Raw genomic sequence first — 27,255 nt, forward strand, 5'->3', positions numbered from 1 at the left:
CGTCCAAGCGTTCCTCAGATATCGCGTTAACAAGCTTGAAAATGGCGTTGGAGAGGTCACAGTGACCTTGACCTTTGACCACCAAAATCTAATCAGATCATCCTTGAGCCTAAGTGAATGTTTAAGGCGAATCTGATGAAATTCCGTCCAAGCGTTCCTCAGATATCGCGTTAACAAGCTTGAAAATGGCGTTCGAGAGGTCACAGTGACCTTGACCTTTGACCTTTGACCACCAAAATCTAATCAGATCATCCTTGAGCCTAAGTGAATGTTTAAGGCGAATCTGATGAAATTCCGTCCAGGCGTTCCTCAGATATCGTGTTAACAAACATCGTACGGACAGCATTACGTACGGACGGACAACCCGGATCCATAATGCCTCCGGCCTGGCTATCGCCGGCGGAGGCATAAAAACACAGGTGGTGTTGTGTTATGTTGTTTTGTTGAAATGTTAATAAATGGGAGCTTCCTCAAACAGCCATCTCTTTCCCGACAATCCCCTCTGTGCATGACCCCTTACATATGGTAATTAAACATTAAAACACAATTAAAAAAAAAAAAAAAAAAAAAAAAAAACATTAAAACACCTGCGGCTTATAGTCCGGTGCGGCTTATATATGTAACAAACAGGCAATTTTGCTGCTGCGGCTTATAGTGCGGAAATTACGGTATATATATATATATATATATATATATATATATATATATAATGTACTGTATATACACACATATATATACAAGACACACACACACACTTGGGGAGTACGCCGCCGGGAACCCGATGAGTGCAGTGCTGAATTTCAGACATGCGCATAGTCATAGTACCACCTACTGCCAACACAAAAAGCAGTTCATCTCGAGAACCGTCGATCCAATCGACTTCAAACTTGGGGAGTGCGCAGCTGTGGACCCGACAGAGTGCAGTGCCACATTCTGGTACGTGCATAGTCATAGTGCCAACTACTGGCAACACACACAAAACAAGTATCTCAAAAGCCGTCGATCAGATCGACTTCAAACCTGGGGGATGCGCTGCAGGGGACCCGACAGAGTGCAGTGCCAAATTGCGGCATGAGTTTGGTCACACCCCAAAAAAAAAGTGTGCCGATGGCACATCGTCTCCAGAGTCTCCACCCTATATATTATGATGCTGAATTAATAATTGAAAAAAATGTCTGGCTCAAAATGAACTGTTCTGTTTATGTCTGTGTTTCTGAGGTTGATATTAATTGTTTCTTGAATCTACAGGCAATAAACCAAAACTAGCCTGGTAAACCAGCCCATCGCGTGAACTCACATTTCATTTGGTTCTGCGAGACCGTCTGGCCCCAAGGCCTGGGATGGTGTTGAGCAGAAGCTGCAAAGTGGATGAGCCAATCAGCGACTGCGCTCAGTGCCCTGTGAATGACAGCGCAAGTTGGCCAATCAGGAACGCCACTAGCAGTGCACTAACAAAACAGTAATGGCCGCCTCCTTGCCTGTCCACCTGGAGGAGTAATGTCAGCGTTTGCCTAGTTTAAACAGCCATAAAGTGGAGTTATTGCAGAAATAGACTCAATAAGAACAATTAAACAAGTACAGGAGTATCGCCGCAACAGCAGAGTTTCTCGGTGGAAAATATGTTTTTGCCGTTCTCCCGAGTGGATTTGGGTTTGACTGGATCCAACGCTGATTGGCTGAAGGAGTTGTCTGTCAAGGCAAGTACACCCGCCCACTGCGATACACTGAGAGAAAGCTTGGGGTCAGCCCATCTCACAGAACCAAATTAAATGTGAGTTCACGTGATGGGCTGGTTTACCTGGCTAGGTTCTGTTTCTGAGCAACAACTGTGCTGTGATGTGAATGCAATGGAAGGGGGAGTCTGACATCTAGAAAGTTATCAATGTTGAATGTTAAGTTAAGTTAATTTAAGTTAAGTTATCCTTTATTTATCCCCATGGGGAAATTCATCCTCTGCATTTGACCCATCCTCTACTAGGAACCTTCCTAGAACTAGGAGCAGTGGGCAGCCGCAGTGCAGCGACCGGGGACCAACTCCAGTTCTTTCGCCATTGCCTTGGTCAGGGGCACTGACAGGAGTATTAACCCTAACATACATGTCTTTGATGTTTGATGTTATCAATAGCACCTTTTAACATTTTATTCTCTTGTTTTTTTCTTTTCCAGGTACTACTCAATATTGGGAATATGTGTTACTTGTTAGCATTCCTGAAAGCAATTAGTACTGGTGAAACAAAGTGGCTTTTTCAAGACAACCTCCACAATGTAACAAGCGCCCAGTGAAAACAAACTTAACACACAAATGTAAGGTCAAGTTAGGACATATTTTACATCATTAATATTTAATTAAACTCTAATGACATTTTTAGTGACAGTTTAAATGTTAAGCATTAGTAATATCACACTCAAGTAGGCTCAACTTTTGATATAATTAACATGTGATTGATACATATTGATACATGCATGATTGATACACTCACACAGGCAGTGTATCAGTTCAATGATCAGTGTTCAGTCATGATCACGTCCATTTATTACTTATTAATCAGAACACAAATACTGGAATCAAATGTCTCCTGTCTCGGCTGACTTTCAACAATTCTGCTTTTACAGAAAAACATGAAACAAATTGTGTTAACGTCATCTTAGAGGAATCACACAGGAGAATAATGATTAACTGTCATGTTACTGTAACGCTGCTGTTAGAATAATGATTAACTGTCATGTTACTGTAACGCTGCTGTTGAAGAATGATCTCAGGAAAAGCCACGCCGTGTCAATGTGTTGATCTCAGGCGGCGGCGATGGAATCATCGTCCAACTGTCGACCCTGAGGCTGAAAAGCAAACAAAAAACAAACATGCAAATACAAATCCAACCAATCAGCATCTGCCATTTTATTACTCATTAAGATGTGAAATCGACTTTGTTTCTGTGTATGTGTGTGTACATTATGGAGTATGAAAGTGTATACATAGATGGTCCGCAATTAAATTTTTACCAAATGGCCTGCAGTATTAAAGCCCCAATCAATAACCTTTTCACCTTAATATAACAGCTCTTTAGTCATTGATGGTACAGTGAAATGTCACCTCTATTGGTCACACAGCGCCCTCTAAAGGCCTCTCCTGGGACTAAGCAGTTGTGTACCTGGCTGCGTCCCGGAGGCAAGATGCGCGCATGCGCTCTACAGCGGGAGCGTTGTGTTCATGAAAACAAGGAAGTAACTCCTGTGGATTTGCTACGAAAATGACGTTTCACGTAAGAATGGATTATTATTTCATCATGTGGTGAGTACCCGATGTCACAACATGTACATGGAGCTTTCTGGCGCTGTGTTTTGTTGACGTTGAACGGCGATATCGATAACGATGCTATTGCACCCAGAGGACGCTGTTTCCCCAATAGCAAAACTTGGAAAAGTTGCTGAATGGGGCTTTAATTAAACACCAAACCGCGGTGGTACAAAGGCTACTCACCAGGGGGCGCACAGCCTTCTAAGTGTGTGTAATGTATATATTAGAAAGAGGTGTTATGGCTGAAGCCCTGGGTGGGGTTGGTGTGTGTGTGTGTGTGTGTGTGTGCGTGTGTGTGTGCGTGTGTGTGTGTGTACCTTGACAAAGATGCGTTGGGCCAGGAAGTGCCACACTCTTTGCGTGTGTGTGTGTGTGTGTGTGTGTGTGTGTGTGTGTGTGTGTGTACCTTGACAAAGATGCGTTGGGGCAGGAAGCGGCGCAGTGTGTGTGTGTGTGTGTGTGTGTGTGTGTGTGTGTGTGTGTGTGTGTGTGTGTACCTTGACAAAGATGCGTTGGGGCAGGAAGTGCCACACTCTGTGTGTGTGTGTGTGTGTGTGTGTGTGTGTGTACCTTGACAAAGATGCGTTGGGGCAGGAAGCGGCGCAGTGTGTGTGGGCTGGCAGTGGGGCAGCGGGGCAGGCTGATGTTCAGCTGGGGGAGGGTTTGATACCCGGCCATCAGAGGGTAATAGTTATACAGCATCTGCTGCTCAGAGCCGGGCAGGATACGCAGACGCACCTGTACACACACACACACACACACACACACACACATAAGTACACACACACAGACACACACACACACACGAGAGCACGTCAGCAGGCAGACACACAGTTTAATGCATCTTTCTGTCCATGTATTTATTTGTGACTAAATTACTGCAGGGTGACAACAATCCAGATCCAATTTGAGACCAATTTCGCCCAATTTAGGATGGAAGCAGATTTGGTAACATAATGCTGTCGTCTGTTATGCTGTAGCATAATCGATTCAATGTCAGTTCAAAAGCGGCTTTGGACTTTCTGAAATGTTAAAAAACAGTCCACCATAACTTTGTTTCTCCCTGAAAAGTTTGAAAAACTCAACAGGAATGTCTCTTTCCAGAAATCATATCCTGGTTGCTCAATGTAATCTACATACCTTATAGAGAGCTCCAGGGATGACGTATTTTTGTAGGCTGAATGCGGAAGTCCCGAACTTCCTGGTTCTTCACTGTTTCTGTCTATGGGATTTTTGAATGGGTTTTTGGCGCGATGCTTCAAATAATGTCTGTGGGCAACGCAAGTTTAATCAAACGCGAACCAAGGTTCAGCGGGATAATCTTCACACATGAGGACCACTTTCATGAGTTTTGAAGCGTAACTGCGAGCCCTAGAGGTAAAAAGCTTGTGCTAAGCTAATCCAGAACTACACACTGTCGCATAGGCGTCCACGCATTGATTGCGAGAGAAAGAATTTCCGCGTTCACTCGTGATGACGTATAATATCCGCGTCGACATTGTAGTCTCATTTAGCCGTTTGCTAGCTAGCCACCCTTTTAACGGCACATAAAAGCTTCAAAACTCATAAAAGTGGTCTTCATGTGTGAAGATGATATTACTAAACACTGGTTCGCATTTGATTAAGCCAGCGTTGCCCAGAGAGATTGTTAGAAGCATCGCGCCAAAAACCCATTCAAAACTACCATAGGCGAAAACTGTGAAGAACCAGGGCTGTTAGCATCGATGATTTCCGGACTCGTTCCTGGAGCTCTCTATAGTAAGCAGTTTCATGTAGGAACAATGTTCTTGTTGGGGGCGGCTGTAGCTCAGGAGGTAGAGCGGGTCATCACTAATCGCTTTGGATGAAAGAGGTCGGTGGTTTGATTCCCGGCTCCTCCAGTCTGCATGTCGAAGTGTCCTTGGGCAAGACACTGAACCCCAAATTGCTCCCGTTGGTGTGCCAGCACCCTGCGTGGCAGCCTGCCACCATCGGTGTATGAATGGGTGAATGTACCTACTGACTGTAAAGCGCTTTGGATAAAAGCGCTGTATAAATGCAGGCCATTTACCATTTACCACTTTCAACCAAACTACACCCACTAGCTGCTAGCTAGCTGCTGGTAGCTGCAGTTTCATGTAGGAACTAGCTAGCAGCTAGTGGGTGTAGTTTGGTTGAAAGAAAATAGTTCCGACATTAAACTGCTCATAACAAGGTCTGTGCATTATCTTGAGCAACCGGGTCATGATTTCTGGAAAGAGACGTTGCTGTTGAGTTTTTGAAATGTATTTTGTGTGTGCTTTGAGCACAACAAGCCGAGTGTCATCCAGTTCCATTGTATTGGAGAGAAGGCAGGAATTTCTAGGCCCGATATCTCCAAAACTCAGGCAACTAACACAAAATGATCTATATGGATAAATAGCACTTTTGGATTTTAGGGTGAACTGTCCCTTTAACAGTGGACTGGAGTCTCAGCTCACCTGTTTGAGTCCAGAGAACATGAAGGCATCAGAGGGTTCCACAGCCATCTCCACCTCCTGGACCAGAGACGTTCTGTTCTGGATGTGGTACCGCACCGCCAGAGACTCTCTGACCCGCCCAAACGATGGCAGCTCTTCACACACACAGACACGCATGCACGCACACGCACGCACGCACGCACGCACGCACACACACACACACACACACACACACACACACACACACACACACACACACACACACACACACACACACACACACACACACACACACAGGCATATGGAAATATGGTTAATATATCAGAATCAGAATCAGAATCACTTTTATTGCCACAGTATGCAAGTTACATACGAGGAATTTGTCTTAGTGTCTGTATGCAGCGTAGCGGTTACATCAATATACAGAGATAAGAAGTAGGAAGATAACTAACGGCAAATGTATCAAGTGTTGAAACGTCTTTTTGTGAGTTTGACTCAATATCTGGCATGTATTTGCAACATTTCTACATAAGCATAACGTGTCATAAATGGCTAGGCAGTAGATAGTATAGTATAGTATAGTATAATATAGTATAATATAGTATAATATAGTATAGTATAGTATAGTATAATCTATAGGCAGTAGGCATACGGACATGGAGTGTAAAAACTATTCATTGCAGCAACATATTATACTGACCAGCATGGACGTATAGAGGGACCGTCTCCAGCATGACATGAGGCAGAGTCACTGTGGTCTGGACCAGAGGACTGTCTGGACCGGACGACTGTCTGTTAACAGAAGGGTACAATAAAGTTCACATGCTATTTTTTAACTGTATCAAACATGTCTCATGGGTCTTTAAAACAAGGTTATCAATTCTGTTGCAAAATAATAAAAAAATTCAAATCCAGCCTCAGTGGGACTTCTCTATGTGCTCTGTCTCTCCCCTCATTAACTATGTGCTCTGTCTCTATGTGCTGCGTGATTTCTAACCCCACATAGTTAGTTAAGTTAAGTTATCCTTTATTTATCCCCTTGGGGAAATTCATCCTCTGCATTTGACCCATCCTCTACTAGGAACCTTCCTAGAACTAGGAGCAGTGGGCAGCCACTGTGCAGCGCCCGGGGACCAACTCCAGTTCTTTTGCCAGTACCTTGGTCAGGGGCACTGACAGGAGTATTAACCCTAACATACATGTCTTTCTTTGGTGAAGGGAGGAAACCGGAGCACCCGGAGAAAACCCACACGGACACGGGGAGAACATGCAAACTCCACACAGAAAGGACCTGGGACGACCGGGGTTCGAACCCGGGACCTTCTTGCTGTGAGGCAACAGTGTTAACCACTGAGCCACCGTGCCGTCCAGATGGGATAAGCAATAACCACGCCCTGTGGCGCTGGGATTGGCCAGGAGCATTGAAGCTTGGGACTAAAGCACCTGGGGTTTTTCATCTTTTAAAATAAAGATGTTTAAAAAACTATTGCTTGTTACATTTTCAGTGCTGTACCTTTTCTCTGGGTAAGAATTGAGCTTGAAATTAACGATATGATACATTATATTATATGAGCTATGAACGTGAACACAAGACCGTTTATATTATTGCATGTTTTTGTAGATTGTGTACATTGTGTAGATTACAATTATTATGCTTATTATTATTATTACTATGCTAAGGAAGGTAGGTGACCATAATTCATTTCAATGTCCGCTCTCGAAATCGCTGTCCGTTCTCAAGAGCTATTCAGTTGGTTCATGAAATCGCTGGGCTGCGTGCCCTCCAGTGTTGCTCCTGGCCAATCCCGGCGCCACAGGGCGTGGTTATTGCTTATCCTATGTGGGGTTAGAAATCAGTGCTCTGTCTCTCCCCTCATTAACTATGTGCTGTTTTGATAAGATGATCTGTTGGGATAGATCCATCTTTGGTGCAGTTGATTGTTTTCTGTATGAACAGAAACATCTGGTATATACTCAAAATGCACCTAACCTGGCTCAGGATCCTGACAGAGTTTTTCATAATAAAAGCTAAATTATTTAAAGCCCCAGGCGTCTCTAGCTTAGAAAATAACATGGCTGGCAGGGAGGAGTTGGCATTAGAGCTGACCTCCAGTTTTAGCCACAGGGGTCCCTTGCCGCCAAAACATTGGCAGCCCAGTAGCAGTGCCTAAACACTGGTAAGGTCAGCCCTCCTTCAGACTTGGGTTTTTGCAAGTGAATTTTTGAAATTCTATGGTTCTTATAGTTCCAGATGTAGGACAGAATTATGGAGCCCAGTTCTTTGAAGAAAGCCGATGTAAGGAAGATGGGAATGTTTTGACAAAGATAGTGGAACCTCTTAACCGAGTTTATACAGCCAAGCATGGACAAAGGGAGGATATATTATGGTCTATCTCTTGATACATGATCTAGAAATGTGTTTTGTGCATTTTCATGTGCATACAGTATGTACAGTATGTGTGAGTGTGTGTGTACCTCCTCCATGATATCAAGTACTGTCCTGTAGCCACAGTGTTGTTGCCGTTGGTGACCGGTGGACACTGGAGACAGAAACACTCGCTGGCACACTCGCCTGTCTGTAGAACCACTGCACGCGCACACACACACACACGCACACGCGCACACACACACACGCACACACACACACACACACACACACACACACACACACACACACACCGAGACGATAATTATTGGAAAATAATCTGTGACAGGGTGATCAGGCACTGACGTGAACCCCAGCCTTAATAATATACCTAAAGATCATATAGTGTGCCCCGACATCAACAAAATCTAGGTAGTTTTGCAATGAAGCATATATATATATATATATATATATATATATATATATATATATATATATATACACACACACACACACATAGATTATAGATTAATTACACACAAAGTGAAATATTTCTAGCCTTGATTCGTTTCATTTTTCATAATTTTGGCCTACAGCTCCACAAAACCCCCAAAACAGTATTTCAAGAAATTAGAATAGTGTGAAGAAAATCAACAGTTACTTCTCAGTTATGACTGATTCCAGCCTCAGTCCACTCCCTCTGAATCTCCGCCAAATTTTTTAATCGTCTTTGCTTGACAATCCGCTGAAGCTCACGGTCATCCATGGTATTTCCATGATATTCAAATTTTTTGGAACGGTTCTGTGTATATATATATATGTGTGTGTGTGTGTGTGTGTGTGTGTGTGTGTGTGTGTGTGTGTGTGCATTTTTTAATCCTTGTTTCCCCCCACCCCGTTTTAATTCTGCCGCTGCTCCTTTGCATAGAAAATGAGTCAGTTGAGGTGGTTGGGGCATCTGGTAAGGATCCCTCCTGGAGGCACGTCCAGCTTGGAGGAGACCACGGGGCAGAGCGAGGGGCTAGGTGGAGAGATTATATCTCCACGCTGGCCTGGGAACGACTCGGGATCCCCCAGTCAGAGCTGGCTAATGTGGCCAGGGAAAGGCAAGTCTGGGGTCCCCTGCTGGTCCCCTGCTGGAACTGCTACCTCCGCGACTCGACCCCGGATAAGCGGTTGAAGATGGATGGATAGATGGATGTTTTATTCTTATTCGTTAGTGTGTTGCTTTTGATTCTTTGTATTTGATTTCATTTTCTTTGTATGTCTGTCATGTAGCATGTGTTGTTGTCTTGGACCGCAGGAAGACTAGCTGTCGTCTAGGCGTCAGCTAATGGGGATCATTATAAATAAATGAAGAAATAAATTATATATATATATATATATATAAGATATATAAAATAAACAGATACCTTGTTGTAGCTGTGAGTGGAGCTGGGGGGTGCTGCTCGTCATGGTAACCAGCTGCAGAGAGGAGGCGGCCAGCAGGAGGGGCCAAGGAGACGACGACAGCAGGTCGCTCATCAACAGGAAGGGGATGTCCACTGCTACCCGCTCCAACGGCTCAAACTTCAAAGATACAAGCAGATATACCGTAATCATAATAATTTAATTCATTAAATCAGTCATCAAGACAGAAGTGATCCCTGCCATCACCCAATCCAATGACTCACCCTGTAAACTAGGGCATTCACACCCAGTCATCGACTACTCCCAAAAGGTAGTTGACTAGTCACAGGTGACCCAATAGAAATGACAAATTCTCATCATAAACAGCCAGTAAAGGGTTAACTAATGTAGGCTGGACCAACCTGGGAAAATGTGAAATAGCAGTGTCCTGATTGGCTCTGAGAGGCTGTTTATAAATGAGCCACTTGTCTGAGCTAGGGCGTGTACCACGAATGGAGATCAACAGATCCAGGATCTGTCCCCTTGATCTGGTTTGACTAAAAAGCTAGCTAAAAGATACCACGAAGGAGGTTATCAGCTGGGTCTGTCAATTTAGGATTTCCCTAACCAGCTCTGAGCTCGTGCACATGAAAATGCGCGTGCACAGGAGCTCGTGCCCACGAAAGAGGCGTGGTTTATAAGAACTAGCCAATCACAATGCAATATGGACAGCGCCAGACACGCCTATTTCCACATTAATTCAAAGCGCACATCAAAGTGTATTAATTATAGCGGAGCTTTACTGTATGTCAGAATCAAAAATCCGTGTTGGATATTAGTCTGTTACTGAAGGACTGTCTAACGTTACCACTTTTATTCACATGAGTCATTTAATTTCTTTGAACAGCAGTTTCTGCCTCCACGAGCCTATAGTAGTTTATAAACTCAATAAAACCTGCATGTCTTGTTTGCGAGTGGAAGTAATGTGTAATCTCAGTCTAAATTTCCAAAATCTGTAGGCCTATTTATTTAAAATCTAAAAGAAACATAGGATAAATGAATAATGATCTCTTATCACTCATGATGTGTTTGTGCTGTTTATTGACACTGATTGGCTAAACATTAGTCCCCTACGCTGATAGACTAATCCTTTTTTCACCCCAAGAAATCCCTGTTGCATAGCATGATGCTAAAGCAGAAGCAGCCACAACTCAACTCAGTGGAGTGGGCGGATTGGAAGGTCTGGACCCAGGCAACCACTAGATGGCAGAAGGGTACTTTAAAACAACAGCTTGAGTTTCTTCACCTGCAAAAAGCCACTGTCTTTTTTTTGGCAGTTTGAGTTATTATTATTACTGCATAAGTTATTACCTCTGGCAAACGAGTACTTTAAGGAGTAGTTTAAATTGAAAGTCAAATTGAATCCTGACACACCTAGTGTGAATACATGGTAACACAAGCAATCGCTTTCTCATCTGAGACTAGGGATGAAATGATTACCAGTTTAATGATAAACCGTGTTACCGTGATTACAGTGCTTTGAAAAACATGGTGAATCTGGAGTTTTCAATATAAAACTTATAACTTATTATTATTGAGCGTATTATCAGTACTTTTTGAACATTTTCAGCACATTTTAACAACTAGGCATCTGGCACACTCAATTCCTAGTCGCTATTCCCGCCCTGCAGCTGGCATACGCAGCTCGGCTGCTGCGTGGCCTCGCCCTGCAGCTTGCATAATGAAGCTTGGCTGCTGCGTGGCCTCGCCTCCTCTATTGGCGTGCGTGGGTGTGTTGCTCACAAAATGTTATTGTCCTTAAGTTTACATGTGTGTGTGTGTGTGCCCCTTAATTTTACATGTGTGTGTGAGTGTGCGTGTGTGCGTGCCCCAGCAAGTAGAGCTGTGCATCTTCACTGATCTCATGATTCGATACGATTATACAAGTCTACGATTCGATTCGATTCGATTATACGATGCATCTTAAATCGATGCATCACTGAGGACCGCAATGGAAATAAGCCGCAAGGCCTTATTGTGTTTTTATCCTCGGTGAAAGGTCTGTGACTTTTTTCACCAAATAAATCAATCAATCAATCAAAAAACTTTTTCCGCAATACATGATTTATTTTTTCTCACTTTCTTTTTTCTCACTGTGTGGCTACTTTTAAAATAAAAGTGCATTTGGAATTGCATTGTATTATGATCCATAATTAAAATAAACAACTGCATGTACTTACATTCTATTTTATTTCATTATAAAAAATAAATAAATAAATAAATAATCGATTTTTGATATTTGTTAATCGATTCAGAATCGTCCTATTAAGCATCGCGATGCATCTCTGAATCGATTATTTTCGGCAGCTCTACCAGCAAGTGGGCAATGTCTGTTTGTTTGTTTACATTTTTGTCCCACTGATATCATAGGAGGCATTGTGACATCACTGATGTCATCAGTGACGTCATAAGACTGATGATGTCATCAGTGATGTCATAAGATGATTTTGCTCTTATGACATCACTGATGACATCATCAGTCTTATGACACATCACTGTCACAATGCCTCCTATGACATCATCAGTCGGACAAAAATTGAAATAAACAAACATTGCTCCCTTTTATAATAGATACCGTGATAATAAATACTTATAACAGCGATACATTTGGTCATTATAATCGTGATAAGAATACAATTTTAAATTTGAATAGTTTCATCTCTATCTGAGACAATCTAAAAGAACAGTGTTTTAGATCATTAGACTCAGAAACATGGATGAACATTGTTGAGCCAAAAGCTAAAAGACTCACAGACAAACACTGACACACTTGTGCTATAAAGCATCAGCTACAGACCTTGGTGGACACAAACTTGACAGACACCTCGAATGGGACCACGGTCTCTATGGTAACAGTCTCATCCTGCAAGAGAAAAGGGAGGAGTCAATCAGAGGAGGTAGTGCTCAGCGTCAGCACTGACTCTAGATCAGTGCTTCTTCAAATACAGGTTGGGACAGCAAGGCTTTTCCTGCATAGAGGAATTGTTGGCACCCCAAAGGCGTCTTCGCCCCCCAGAGAGAGGTTTTAGCGTTGTACATTAAAAAGTTACACTAAATTGTAAGGGACATTACTTTATTCTTTGATTATGGGGTGCAATAAAAGAGAAAAAATCCTGGAAATGACTGATACACTGTAGGACAAGCTGCATATTAAAGGAAGGGTTTGCGATTTTTAACCCACTTTGTATATCATTATAATCTCAGTAATATAAGCAGATGGACAGTGCTGACCTTCTCTATATGTTTTCCACACAGAGAAATATCCTCCATTTGTCTGCCTGCAGAAACACCAGCTGGTCTGAGTCATTAACTCATTGAGTGCCAGCCACTTTTGGAAAACGGATGCTCCCAGTGCCAGCCCTTTCAGAGCGTTTTCAGTGATAACTCAAGCCCCACAGAATATTGTGTGATATTACTATGTAAACACCGAACACGCCCAAAGAACGATGAGACTCTCTTGTATCATCAGCAAAAAAAGTTTATTGATATCATTTTCCGTTCTTTAGTTATCAGCCGGAGAAGATAGGTTGATTTCACCAAAAACAGACGTTTCAAACTAGAAGCTGAGATAATGAGCCTTTTGTGAAATGAAGCATTTCAAGCACATCACTGACTCTGAAGCTAATATTTTCTGATGTAGTGACACCTCAAAAATAATTTCCTTCAATAAAAGAGCGAAAACAAAGGAATTTTGATGGCAAAATAATATTTTTTAGCTGCAACCAGCAGCGCTGGCCCCTGCGTGGTCTTGATTTACTGCTGGTGGGCATCAGATATTCTAGCTTGTGTTTGCCAATCTGTCTGTCCATCGAGCCTGCTGTCTGGGTCGGTGTTGTATGGTGCCCTGCGTGCCCCACCCCCCTCAACTGCACACTCCTCCTCCGTGGGAGTGTCTCTGGTGGCTCTCTGCTCTGAATTTTCCACTGCACGTTTCAAAGTGCGCTGCACCCAGCCTATTTTCACAGCACTCCGCCGTTTTTGTCGCCGGCTCCCAGCGCTTCCAGCTGAGAATAATTTATCTTTTCAGAAAGACGCTCGTGTCGGGTGCTCCTTTTCTGGCAACTAATCATGTGGAGGGGCTATCGCAACAGACAGAAAGGCTCAATTGTGGGAGCAGATTGGCACAGCTAACGTTACAGCATGCATCGGTTTCCGTGTGCCCAGTGCCCACGGCTTCTTCTGTTTTTTTCCTCGCCTTTCTCTAATCTGGAGAGCACTGTCGCCACCTAATGGGTCCGTAAAATAGCTTTTACACATTCAACATCCCCCATATTTTTACAGGAGATGCATCAGGCTTTGATCCACGTCCCACCGTCAAAAAACGCAATTGACGTCTTTAGACGTCATTGGCACTCTACGTTACTATTTGAATTGACGTCTTTAGACGTCATTGGCACTCAATGAGTTAAGGCTCGATGCGATTCTCCGCGGATGTGCGCACACAGAAAGAATGAAAAGAAACGCCTAACGCATCATTCTGATACAGAAGTGCTGGAATAAAGTGCAGAGCGCTCAGTGCAGGAGAAACATGAAGAGAAGGTCAAGGCTGCCCATCTGCATATATGACTGACCTTGTAATGATACAAAGCAGCAAAGCTTTCCTGCAACTCAAAATCAAGCATTTTTACTGCATCATTTTAGATCATAGTAAAGTTAAAGTCCCACATTTGTACTGTACCGCTGAAATAGCTTCCTTTCTCAAACTCGGGGTGCTTGAAAACACATTGCTCCATTAAGTTCAGTCTGTACGTCGTGGCCCCATCATGCTTAGTGGCACCCCCATAGGCTGGTTTAGCAAGCCTGGTTCTCCGGGTGAAAATACACCTGGTGTTAGTGCTGCTTTACCTGGCTGCTGCTTTACCTGGCTGCTGCTTTACCTGGCTGCTGCTTTACCTGGCTGCTGCTTTACCTGGCTGCTGCTTTACCTGGCTGCTGCTTTACCTGGCTGCTGCTTTACCTGGCTGCTGCTTTACCTGGCTGCTGCTTTACCTCGCTGCTGCTTTACCTGGCTGCTGCTTTACCTGGCTGCTGCTTTACCTGGCTGCTGCTTTACCTTACTGCTGCTTTACCTTACTGCTGCTTTACCTGGCTGCTGCTTTACCTTGTGACACTTGCAGCTGATGGGTTGTCCTTCCACAGTGGTGTCGATGCTGTAGGCCACGTGGAACAGGAAGACCCTTGGCCCAGTCGTTACACACCTCACGTACACACACCTCTCCACCTGGAGACAAATGCACATACTGGATTACTATTGTTTTTGCCATTTGGGGAGCTGAACATGTAGGCAGGTAGGTGGGTGACTGACCACTGACCTAAAAAAGGATGGACAGAGCTGTCCCATTGATTTTGGGCTCCCGTTTGGAGTTCAAACATTGGACCGTCGCCATCTTGATTTTTCGTCAGCAGAGTGGGAGGGAATGGGTTGAGTCCGTCTGCACCTCCTCACGTGAGATGGGAGTTTCCCAGAGCCCCAGAGCCGCAGCTCCGCCTGGTATTGGTCCGTGATCGGCAAGCTGCGCGATCACTGGACAGGTGATCTGTCAATCACCCCCTTTCCTATCGTCTATTTTACTCCAAACGGGCGAGTTATAAAAAAAATGACGCCCCTACAGTTGTTATGAAAAGGTGAAATTAACTATATAGACCAAAACCATGTTAACTCATTGAGTGCCAGCCACTTTTGGAAAACGGATGCTCCCAGTGCCAGCCCTTTCAGAGCGTTTTCAGTGATTTCTCAAGACCCACAGAATATTGTGTGATATTACTATGTAAACACCGAACACGCCCAAAGAACGATGAGACTATCTTGTATCATCAGCAAAAAAAAGTTTATTGATATCATTTTCCGTTCTTTAGTTATCAGCAGGAGAAGATAGGTTGGTTTCAGCAAAAACAGACGTTTCAAACTAGAAGCTGAGATAATGAGCCTTTTGTGAAATGAAGCATTTCAAGCACATCACTGACCCTGAACCTAATATTTTCTGATGTAGTGACACCTCAAAAATAATTTCCTTCAATAAAACAGATGGCAAAATAATATTTTTTAGCTGCAACCAGCAGCGCTGGCCCCTGCGTGCGCAGACCCTACACCTTCTTGCTGGTCTTGATTTACTGCTGGTGGGCATCAGATATTCCAGCTTGTGTTTGCCAATCTGTCCATCGAGCCTGCTGTCTGGGTCGGTGTTGTATGGTGCCCTGCGTGCCCCACCCCCCTCAACTGCAAACCCCTCCTCCGTGGGAGTGTCTCTGGTGGCTCTCTGCTCTGAATTTTCCGCTGCACGTTTCAAAGTGCGCTGGCTGCATCCAGCCTATTTTCACAGCGTTCCGCCGTTTTTGTCGCCGGCTCCCAGCGCTTCCAGCTGAGAATAATTTATCTTTTCAGAAAGACACTGGTGTCGGCTGTCGGGTGCTCCTTTTCTGGCAACTAATCATGTGGAGGGGCTATCGCAACAGACAGAAAGGCTCAATTGTGGGAGCAGATTGGCTGATGTTCACAGGCACAGCTAACGTTACAGCATGCATCGGTTTCCGTTTCCCCATGGCTTCTTCTCTGTTTTTTTCCTCACCTTTCTCTAATCTGGAGAGCACTGTCGCCACCTAATGGGTCCGTAAAATAGCTTATACACCTTCAACATCCCCCATATTTTTTCAGGAGATGCATCAGGCTTTGATCCACGTCCCACCGTCAAAAAACGCAATTGACGACTTTAGTCGTCATTGGCACTCTACGTTACTATTTGAATTGACGACTTTAGTCGTCATTGGCACTCAATGAGTTAAGGGCCAGGCATTTTAACATGGGGGTGAACGGTCAGGAACGACGGGACTTCTGAGCCCTGCCTCAAGTGGCCATGCGAGGAATTACAGTTTTCAGGGTTACTTCCTGGTCCTCGTGGGAAAACCTTGCTCACTGTGGGCGATAGGTTCAAATGCATAGCGTAGTTAAAGGTGACACAGCAAAGCGCAGCAGGCTGAGAGAGGTGAATACAGCAGGATCAGATAATAAGGATATGATGCACTGCGTGGCAGGAAGTCAGCTATTTACAGGACGTTAATCCATGCATTACACATGGCCCTATTTCCTCTGTTCCAGGCCGTTGCTCTGTGCGTTATACACAGCCCTATGTGTGTGTGTGTGTGTGTGTGCGTGTGCGTGTGTGTGTGTGTACCTTCTGGCCTGGGTGGAGGTCTCCCACAGGGATGTCAGGCAGCAGGGCAGGGTCTGTGTCGTCACACACTGTGGAGCCGCTGAGCGTCACCTGGGTGCTCTGGCTCAGGTTGGCATCCTGGCCTGGAGACACCAATCAAAACAACGCATACACACAATCGGTGCTTTGGGACCGCAGGAACCTTTTCATAGTGCTAGGATACAATAGACCCTTCTCACGGGGGACATTTTGTGTCGAAAAGGCAGGGTAAACACAGGTGCAAGCAAAACACTAATGAGGGTTTCCAACTTCCACGATTGGAATTTGGAAACCCTCATTAGTGTTTTATGCTTTGCTGTCAAGCTACTACAATAGCAGCGTTTAGCATGCTAACCACCGGCCTCACTTCAGCATTCCTATGGTTCCTATTGGCGGGGCGACTGCAAACAGAAAAAAGCCCTTGGAGGTATGTAGTTCTCTGGAAACCTCCCCACTGGGCAGTTCCTCTCAGGGAGTCCGCAGAACTGTTTAAGGCCGTTTCACACCGGTGCGGATCTCCGTGTGAATAATTGACACGGACATTCGCAAAAAGATGTTTTAATTAGTTGTAATTGAAGCTTGCACACCGCGGCCGAACATTCATGCGGCATTTTATTTTTCCGAATGGACATTGACGTCTGCACGGAAACACCTGCGGAAAATACGTTTGACCAATGAAATCCTTTGTTTACAGCTGATGTCATACCTCCACTACTCTTGCCAAACCCCCCGGCTAATCAATTTGGTTTCTCAACATCCAATTTTATTTTATATGACAACCACCATGACGATCAACACCGAAATCAACGACAATAGATCTTCAATTCGCCCAGCAGCTGGGATCCACTGAAGATGGTAATGTAGCTGTTGTGTAACAAATTGCTACTTGCTAACGTTGTAAACCACTGTTGTAAATGGATGGAGCTAATGTTAGCCACTTGTATCCAAGTGCTAACTATCAGTTTAGCATAAAATTTGGGGTCCGCTGCTACTGCTTCCATTTTCTCTTCTCATTGTTTTTTCAACTGATGGAAATTTCCCTGCCTCCAGTTTCTTTTCATGGCTTGTCTCGCTGCTGTGTCTGTCTGTCTGTCTGTCTGACGTTAGCCGACTAGTAGCTAGCTTGCGCTTGCGGGTAGGTGGTGCTGTCCTACTAGACGGGAGCCCAGGAGGGACACTAACTACTGGTTACACTGAACACTGTTTTTCCGCTGCGGAAAATGAACGTGGGACTGCGAATAATTCGCACCGGACCTGTGTGTATAGGTTGCAATGCGGAAGATTCGCACGGAATTTCGTACCGCATTCCGCCTCCGCACCGCATCTGTGTGAAACGGCCTTTAGTCTGAAAGCACCTAATGCTACCATGAAGACCAATCAACACAAAACATACACACGATGTTACCATGGAGTTTGGCAAGACAAAAACAGGTTCTCCTTACCATGACGGTACAGAAGATGTTCTCCCGATTTTAGTGGGGATGCAATATTTCCACTAAATATAGTCCCACATATATAAATGATGTGATTTTTGCTGGAGTCTGTAACAAACAAGCATGTTACCTTACGACTGGACAATATGATTTGTAGGCCGGGGCATCTCTGAAGCACCACACTTTTACCTTCATTAAATTCCAGCTGCTCCTGCCATTGGATATTGCACTTGGCCAAATCCAACATGGATTGGATTAATTGTGTCCTTTCTGCTGTACTGCAGCTCGTTCTGTATACCGTACCTGGTTTGAGGCCGGCCGTCAGTTTAACATCTCTGGCCACGCCCTCCTCCTGTGATTGGACGGTGAGGGTGATGCAGTACATCTCGTTGGTGAGCGCAGGAGGCTGGTGGCTCAGCTCCACACAGATCTTTGGGACTCTGGAGATGATCCTAACAAGACAGGAACAAAGACAACCAGCTCACCACATTTCTGTGGCAAACAGAGCAGTGCACGTAGCAACTGATAATGTAATACCTGCAGGGTAATGTGAAGGGGAAAAACACATTGTAAGTGTAAGATGTTGGAAAATCTCCCTTGAAATGGGCCAGTAGTTAACTCATTGAGTGCCAGCCACTTTTGGAGAACGGATGCTCCCAGTGCCAGAGTTTCAGAGCGTTTTCAGTGATTTCTCGAGGCCCACAGAATATTGTGTGATATTACTATGTAAACACTGAACACGCACAAAGAACGATGAGACTCTATTCTATCATCTGCAAAAAAAAGTTTATTGATCCCATTTTCCGTTCTTTAGTTATGAGCCGGAGAAGATAGGCTGTTTTGAGCAAAAAGACACTTTTCAAATTAGAAGCTGAGTTATTCCGCCTTTTGTGAAATGCAGCATTTCAAGCACATTCACTGAGTCATCTGGTGGGCATCGGATATTCTGGCTTGCGTTTGTCAATCCTGTCCTGCTGCCTGGGTCTGTCTGGGTGTTGTGTGTGTGCTGCTCTGCGTGCCCCCTCCCCCCCCCCCCCCCCCCGCCCCGCCTCGCCTCAACTGCACACTCCTCCTCCTGTCTGTGGTGGCTCTCTGCTGAGTTTGCTGTGCGCACAGTGAAGGGTGCTAGACATCCTGCTTTTTTACAGCGTTCCGCGTGTGTTTGTCACCGGCAACGATGCTTCCAGTTGGGAATAATAACAACTCCACGGTGTGGATGTGCGGATTTGCTGTCGCAACCGACACGGAGCTGCTCAATTGTGGGAGCAGATTGGCTGCTGCAGGCACAGCTGCAGTAACGTGCTTCAGCATATCGATGCATACGGATGCGATGCGATTTCCGTTTCCATAACGACTTCTTCTTTGTTTTTTCCTTGCCTTTCTGTTATGTGGAGAGCACTGTCGCCACCTAAGGGTTCTGTAAAATAGGTTAGACACATCCAATAGCTATAATATTTGTACATCAGAGGCAGAAGGCTTTGATCGACGCCCCACCGTCAAAAAACGCAATTGACGAACATGTCCGTCCTTGGCACTCTACGTTACTAATTGAAATGACGAACATGTCCGTCCTTGGCACTCAATGAGTTAAGAGGTGGGACACAGATTTTTTTTTTTACCCATTCATGTAATAAGGACTTATAATGGTAATAGCTCAAAAGGCACGTGACGTAAATTGTCGCGCAAGTAAAGTTCTGCATTCATTTTCTCCGTAGACATTTAGATAAATCCTTATATAACGAGTTTTAAGGCTCAAACCAAGCCAACCCGTGACCTACTGAATCGTGAGTGACCATAAAACATTCGGTTTAAGCGAGAACAAAAAATAACAACGGGAAAATAAATGTAACGTAGAATTTCACTGGCGGGGGAGGGGGGGGGGGGGGGGAGATGGCACAGAGCACTGTGAGTTTTGAGGTGAAGATGAAAGTATAAACGGGACAGTGCTACAGTGTCAGATGGAAGGCGTGCAGCAATCACCACTCACCTGGTTAAAGTTATGGTGTTCTTCAAAACTGTGGAAAAGGAGTCTTAAATCCATGCTTCTGATGAGCGACCAATCAATATAATCCAGCAGGTCAAAAGTATTTCTCTAAAGTTGCCATCATACAAAAAACGGAGAAACGCGGGCCATAACTTTGCACCGACGACGGACAGACAAGTGGTCAAGTATAATTCATTACACTATATCTCGCAGACGGTCATTTAATAAACAAAACAACGTTCCGTTTCTTACCGTTCCTGAGATATCGCATTACCCAGCATGAAAATGACGTTCCTGAGGTCACCTTGAAATTTGACCACCAAAATCAAATCAGTTCATCCTTGAGTCCAAGTGGATGTTTGAGCCAAATTTGAAGCAATTCCATCGAGGCGTCCTGTGACGGACAACCCGAAAATATAATGCCTTCAGCCACGGCTATCGCCAGGTGGAGGCATAAAAACGTTTGCCCTTTTTTTCCGTGACAAAGACGAGACAATGATGAGCTAAAAATAGATCCTGATCATAAAAACTATGACGTATTGTATGTGTATTTTTCATTGACGAGACGAACGTTAACAGAAAGTAAACACAAAGCACATGGCTACTGGCTGTCATCGGCACAGGCTTTTGCTGCTGGACTGCAGCCAGGGCAGCTTTGTATGGAGTTTGGACCAATGGACCTTCGCCAACAATGGCTTTGTATTTCTCGGTCCAATGGGACATTTGACTACTATGGGTTTCGGAAAAATACATGAATGGACGCACCACGCTAACTGTCTGCTAACTGTAGCCTGAGCCGGGCACATGGCTAATGGCTGGGTTACGTTAATGTGTTATCTGCTAACCTCAGTTCACTAACACTTCAAAGCAGTTGTGAGTGAAACATGGAAAGTAATGAACGTAAGGCACGTCCAAGTCAACATGTTTGTCAGACAAGTGAAAGGCTTTATCAGGTCACACATCACGTGTTGCTGCTGTGACGTTCCTGCAAGTTGATTTATGTATTTATTGATATATGTGGACCACTGACTTATATGTCAGGCTAGTATGTGCTGAGAGGTGCTGACCTGCAGCAGGCTTATCCCACTCGCCGACGGGCGCATCTTCTGATTGTACCATACATTTAATTCATCCGAGACTGAGTCAAGTCTGATTATTCACTCCCGAGACCGATACCGTACGGCGCGCACAGTCCCAGTCTTGGCCCCGCCCCCTGGCTGTGTGGGCTCTGTGTGTGTGTGTGTGTGTGTGGGCTCTGTGTGTGTGTGTGTGTGTGTGTGTGTGTGTGAGTGTGTTTACATGGTGCTGTGCTGTATGTTGATGCAGTCCCAGTCTTGGGCCCGCCCCCTGGCTGTGTGGGCTCTGGGTCGGGCAGAGCGGCTGGCCTGCAGTGCCTCGTGGCCTGAGGCTGCGTCTCCTCCTGCTCCTCTCCAGGTCACAAACACACAGCGCCCCCTGCTGTCACTGCCCAGCATCACCTCCACACCTGTCATCTACACACGCACACGCACAAGTACAGAGCACAATGAATGCCAAGCTTAAGAATGTTTGTTTTGCCTCCTGACTGTATATTGGTCTGTATGTGGGCCTGCTCTACCTCGATCTTCTTGCCCACGTCTTCGGTCTTGGCCACAAAGCTGAAGTTGTAGCATCTGGTTGCCCCCGGCGACAGGCACATGCTCTCCTGGCCCGACGACTCCACCACACACCACTGGTTGTACTCCTACACACACACACACACACACACACACACACACACACACACACACACACACACACGGCCAGACATTTAGGAGAAACACACATTTTCAAACGGAGCCAGGTGTTGCTGACACAGCAGAATTGCTAAGCATGAAGAAATGTTCAACCAAACAGACACTACAGGTTTTTTACGCTCCATTTCTGATGAGTTTGCACTTTGCACATGTTTGGATTTTTTTTTATTTTTTTTTATTAATAAGCAGGGACTGTAAGTGCTCCTGTATTTGTTTGGCTATTAGACTGTGTGTGTGTGTGTGTGTGTGTGTGTGCGTGCGTGCGTGCGTATGTGTGTGTATATGTGTGTGTGTGTGTGTGTGTGTGTGTGTGTATATGTGTGTGTGTGTGTGTGTGTGTGTGTGTGTGTGTGTGTGTGTGTGTGTGTGTGTGTGTGTGTGTGTGTGTGTGTGTGTGTGTGTGTGTGTGTGTGTGTGCGCGTGCACCTGGTTACTGAGGCTGACGGCCAGCTTGTTGAACCTGACAGGATGCGGGCAGTCGGCTCGGAGGAAAACCTGGAGCTGGATGGGCTGGTCCACGTGGAAACTGGGAGAGTGGAACCTGGCTTTACACTGGACTGGAGTCAGAGGGAGGGGAGAGTTTACTTCAAGGAAAATCGTCATATAGTCTCAACAGTTCGATAACATCAAATTGCGATGTTCAATGTCTTCTTTAATAAATGTCACTCATTAAATGCTTGCAGGCTCGCCCCCTAACTCAATTTACTCAATTTCCCCCCGAGGATCAATAACGTTATTCTGATTCTGAAATTTTAATTTTCAATGAGTTCAGAGAAAATGTCCACTTTCAGCAGACGAGTCACGCGTGTGGAAACAGCTTCTAGTGTGAAACTCTGCACAGACTGAATCATTCTGCACAGTGAAGATCAAACATCTAACTGAAGGAACAAGAAGAAAAACACATTTCTGGTCTTTAACTCATTCACCGCCAAAGACGTCTTTGACGTGTTATCAGAAATAGCCCTCCCCGCCAATGACGTGTTTGACGTGTTTTTGTTTTTATTAGTACAGCGTGTAGTTCAAACACTTCCCCAGCCTGTGACATGTTTTCAGGTCCCTAACCTCAAAGTCAAGCCGACAGCACGTTATCAAACACATACCGCAGCTGTTGTTTGAAATTAGCAGGAGCAAAAACAGAGAACAGAGAAACACGCTTCCTTGTTGCAGAGGAGAAACGCCATTGAAATGCCCCTCGGCGCACTGCAGAGCTGATCGGCTTGCTGCAGGGCAGCGGACATCGAAACCGCGGTAGTCAAACCCGTGACCAACATGATCGATCCTGGTCCCTGGACCCCGTTCCTATGTGCCAGCCCGAAAGAGACGAGACGGAGTCACAACTGTGTGAGGAGGAGAACAGCAGCCTCGCCACAGAAATGGCTTTCACACAGAGCCAAGCAGCAGAGCAGCACGGCCACTTTCCTGTCGAGAGCGAGGAAGACTGGATTCCAATGCGACAGGACCCGGATGATCTCGCGGGAAGGAGAGTGTGTGTGTGTGTGTGTGTGTGTGTGTGTGTGTGCGTGTGTGTGTGTGTGTGTGTGTGAGAGAGACTACACTGATCTCTGCATTCTATTCTATGATCACACTCACACTGAGTAAACTGTATTGTTGAATGTAAAAAAGGCACATCATGTATATATATATATATATATATTATTATTATTTTTTCATTTGTGTCATAACGAATAATATTTACATGTCTGATGTCAATACAGTTCAAAATAAAAGAATTGAGAGCGAGTTCTGCCTGAGATTGTGTGATTTAGAAAAATGCCATTTTCTGCAATTTATCTTCTCCGAGAGACCTTTTTGGTGAAAACAGGGTGTATATAAATGGCTATAAGTAGAGTACAGAACATGCTAAAAGCTCACTTTTTTTTCCTGGTGAACCCAGAGACATACATCTTCATTTTGAGGTATTGCAAATCACTTTGGTGCTAATAGATAATTTACTGTGGGTCTTGAAAGATGACCAACAATTATGAAAATCTTTGGCCTGTGCTAAATATTGGCAGTCCTAAACTGGCCATGAATGAGTTAACTTAAATCATTTTTTTTTATCATTAAAACCGGTTATCGTTTCATCCCTCGTGTGTGTGTGTGTGTGTCAGGTCATGTCCATAAGCTGGTTGTGAGAGGCCTTCAGATGGCTGGTCTCCCAAATAGAAGGCCCAAGCAGTTAGCGAGATATTGTTCAATATCTACTATTATCGGCAGCCGCTCAATATGGAGGAGGCGCTGCTTTTTGTACCCATGAAGTGGATACTGACTCGCATTACATTACTTGCATTACAGTATAACTGTATATATCAACCTGCCATGTTATCAGCCTGTGTGTTTCTTATGTGTATGCATTATTGTGTTTGCCGTCTGGGCACTCATGTAACTGACTGACTCACAGGATTTGACTGCACTATTACTGTTTATGTCCTTTGCATACTTGTATTTATGTGGACATAAATACATATTCCAAATGTGTGTGTGTGTGTGTGTGTGTGTGTCTGTGTGTGTGTGTGTGTGTGTGTGTGTGTGTGTGTGTGTGTGTGTGTGTGTGTGTGTGTGTGTGTGTGTGTGTGAGCGTGCGCGTGTGATAACTCACTGAATGGTACGTAGTCCTGGACTTCTATGGTGAACTCGTTGGATCCAGCTAGAGCCATGCGGTCGCTCCACAGTGAGCCAGCTGCACTGCAGGAGCCAGGGTCGCACTCGGGCTCGGCGTCTGGAGCTTCATTCTGAGGGAATGAAGAAAAAGGCGTTTAAAATGTTGCTACAGAAGTTAATCACATCTAAACACTTTAAAAACCCGACATAAAATAATGTTTTCTGCAATTATCTTTGAATGTATTTGAATGATTTGCGTAAAAAGTGACAGCCCTATAGTGCATGAGAATTTAACTGTCAATAGCAAACAGGTAGTGTAAATTCTCACTTAAAAAACATGTCCAATCTTAATGAAAATAAATGAAAAAGCGTTCTCGTCGTTACAGATGTGTAATTTGGTGTATGTAGCGTGCTGGGCCGGGTGGAGTCATCTACTTACCATGAGGACTTTGATGAGGTTCTTCTCAATCCTTGACTTTTGCTCCTCCTGCAAGGTAGAAGCTAGTGGACGACAAGAAGACTACGTCACAACCTTTAACACTCCTACATTACATTACAGCATCTCCTGTGTGTGTGTGTGTGTGTGTGTGTGTGTGTGTGTGTGTGTTCACTAGAGATGCGCATGCTGCAGTTATAACCGCGCTGACCGTGGATATCCATGGATCATAAAAATAAACATTCTGATTAATAGCGGATGGGATGCGGGCGGGTGAAATGATATATCATTAATGAGGAACATTAATATTAATTACGTTACCTAGTCTATTAACGTATTTTAAGCTGCATTTTTCGTCAGGCACATGTTAGTCACCTATTGTTAGATGGCAAGGACCCCCAAGGACTCAAAGCAGTACTAAACAAATAGCCACGCGATGGGACGCCTTATTTTTTAACTCCTTATATGGTCAATGATGTCACCAGAACAAGGAGTCTCCACTGAAGACACGTTGGAAGAGAAGACGCGCTCGTATTATTTTCCCATTACAGGTCAATCCAGTCTTGATCTAAACTTAAAGCTATAGCATCAGTTAGCCTAGTATGCTACATGGGCAAGTGATGGACTGGATTATAATACAGCATGGAAGCTTATTTGGAGTTAACTGCAGTGATCGCACCGACGGCAGCACAAACAGTTAAGTTAATCTGCCCAAATCGCTCCTTTATAGCGTTGTGAAATGTCGGGTGCAGATCTAAAAATAGTACAAAATAATTTGCGTGGATTTATGGCGGGCGGATGCTTCATTAGGGTGGCATAAAAGCTCATCCTCGCATCTCTAATGTTCACACAAATATGCAGGTTTTTTCTTGTATTGTAAAACCTTAGTTGGTCGCCTAAACATGGCATGTTTTAGTCTAGAATAGGCAAAAGAGAAAATATTTATTTTCTGAATTATTTTGTGTTGAGTTTTTTTCTTGGGTGACTCTCAATGATAATAAAAAAAAATCTCCCCAATTATACTTGGTCAATTCCCCCTGCTGTCCCGGTCGTTGCTCCACCCCCCTCTGCCGATCTGGAGAGAGCTGTAGACTAGCACCATGCTTCCTCTGCTACATCACCAGCCTCTTCTTTTCACCTGACAGTGAGGAGTTTCACAGGCAGGACATAGCTCGAGGGAGGATCACGCTATTCCCCCCAGTTCCCCTCTCCCTGAACAGGCGTCCCCACCGACCAGAGGAGGCGCTAGTGCAGCGACCAGGACACATACCCTTAATCTGGCTTCCCACCCGCAAACACAGCCAATTGTGCCTGTATGGACGCCCGACCAAGCCGGAGGTAACACGGGGGCTCGAACCTGCGACCCTCGTATTGGTAGGCAGGGAATCTACTGCTGCACCACCCGGACGCACCTCTCAATAAGATGCTGGCTTCCCAATTGGCCCTCAGTCATGTGAGTGCGGTGCAGAGGAACAGACAGCAGACCATGTCATTCTGGAATGGCCGATGTATCGGGCTCCCAACAGGATGCATGGCCTGCTGTCTGTGGATGACGATACGGTGACATGGCTGCTAGAGGTGTGCCCAGAAATATAGCCCGGGTGAACCCCCCCCAGGCCGGGGTGGTAAAAGGATAGCCCCTCGGCCCCGTACCTGGGGGAGTGGAGAGAAATCACCTAACCCAAACGACAGAGTCATGAAAACTTTGAGAACCCCTCATTTAGATAAAAGGGATAGTTCAGATTTTTGGAACCCTAGCCCTATTTGCTACTTACCAATGATGATATTGATCGGTAGATTACTTTCTCAGCACAATCCATGCTGCTCCTCAAACCAGCTCCAGAGAGTTAGCCACAAACAAATAGAAGGTCAACGGGGTCACGCTCCTGTCTGTGCAAGCTGACTGAGGCTCACTGAAATGTCCTCCACAGTGCACACACAGTACATTTCAGCAAAACTCCATTCACCTTGTATTGGTTTATAGCTAACTATCTGGAGCTATTATGACTATCTGAGGCCATTTACACATGGCATTAACATGCGTTTTCTGCCATCAGATTGCAATCAGATTGTATTTTATCACTTCAGCCTGATTCCATTTACACCTGGCACTAACATGCGTTTTGGGTGAACAGATTGCAATCCGATTGCTCTCCAGCTCGAACGTCATCACGCGCGCGCCCCCTGAACGTGTGCATGCATGTTTCATACATGCACAGGGAAATAGAGGTTATTGTTAAGCTCAAATGCACAGTGAACGTCCCCTTCACCTGGACAAAACGATGGCCGATC

General features: G+C 44.8%; 1 protein-coding gene across 1 annotated transcript in view; it reads right to left on the bottom strand.

Moving 5' to 3' along the window:
• Positions 1–2,515: 2,515 nt before the first annotated feature.
• LOC310771257 (trafficking protein particle complex subunit 11-like) overlaps positions 2,516–27,255 on the bottom strand; it is a gene marked incomplete at its 5' end in the record, with an annotated part of 44,086 nt that continues 19,346 nt past the window's right edge. Inside the window, 15 exons of the mRNA XM_083663906.1 lie at positions 2,516–2,835; positions 3,866–4,033; positions 5,755–5,888; positions 6,434–6,525; positions 8,209–8,320; positions 9,511–9,667; positions 12,345–12,410; positions 14,649–14,768; positions 16,717–16,838; positions 18,471–18,619; positions 21,451–21,644; positions 21,749–21,874; positions 22,353–22,483; positions 24,526–24,658; positions 24,967–25,028. Coding sequence (XP_083520032.1) covers positions 2,791–2,835; positions 3,866–4,033; positions 5,755–5,888; positions 6,434–6,525; positions 8,209–8,320; positions 9,511–9,667; positions 12,345–12,410; positions 14,649–14,768; positions 16,717–16,838; positions 18,471–18,619; positions 21,451–21,644; positions 21,749–21,874; positions 22,353–22,483; positions 24,526–24,658; positions 24,967–25,028 — 1,811 coding nt within the window. The remainder of the gene's footprint in view (positions 2,836–3,865; positions 4,034–5,754; positions 5,889–6,433; positions 6,526–8,208; positions 8,321–9,510; positions 9,668–12,344; positions 12,411–14,648; positions 14,769–16,716; positions 16,839–18,470; positions 18,620–21,450; positions 21,645–21,748; positions 21,875–22,352; positions 22,484–24,525; positions 24,659–24,966; positions 25,029–27,255) is intronic.

The sequence above is a fragment of the Poromitra crassiceps genome (genome assembly GCF_964638095.1).
Source record: "Poromitra crassiceps genome assembly, contig: HAP1_SCAFFOLD_474, whole genome shotgun sequence".
Classification (NCBI taxonomy): Eukaryota; Metazoa; Chordata; class Actinopteri; order Beryciformes; family Melamphaidae; genus Poromitra; species Poromitra crassiceps.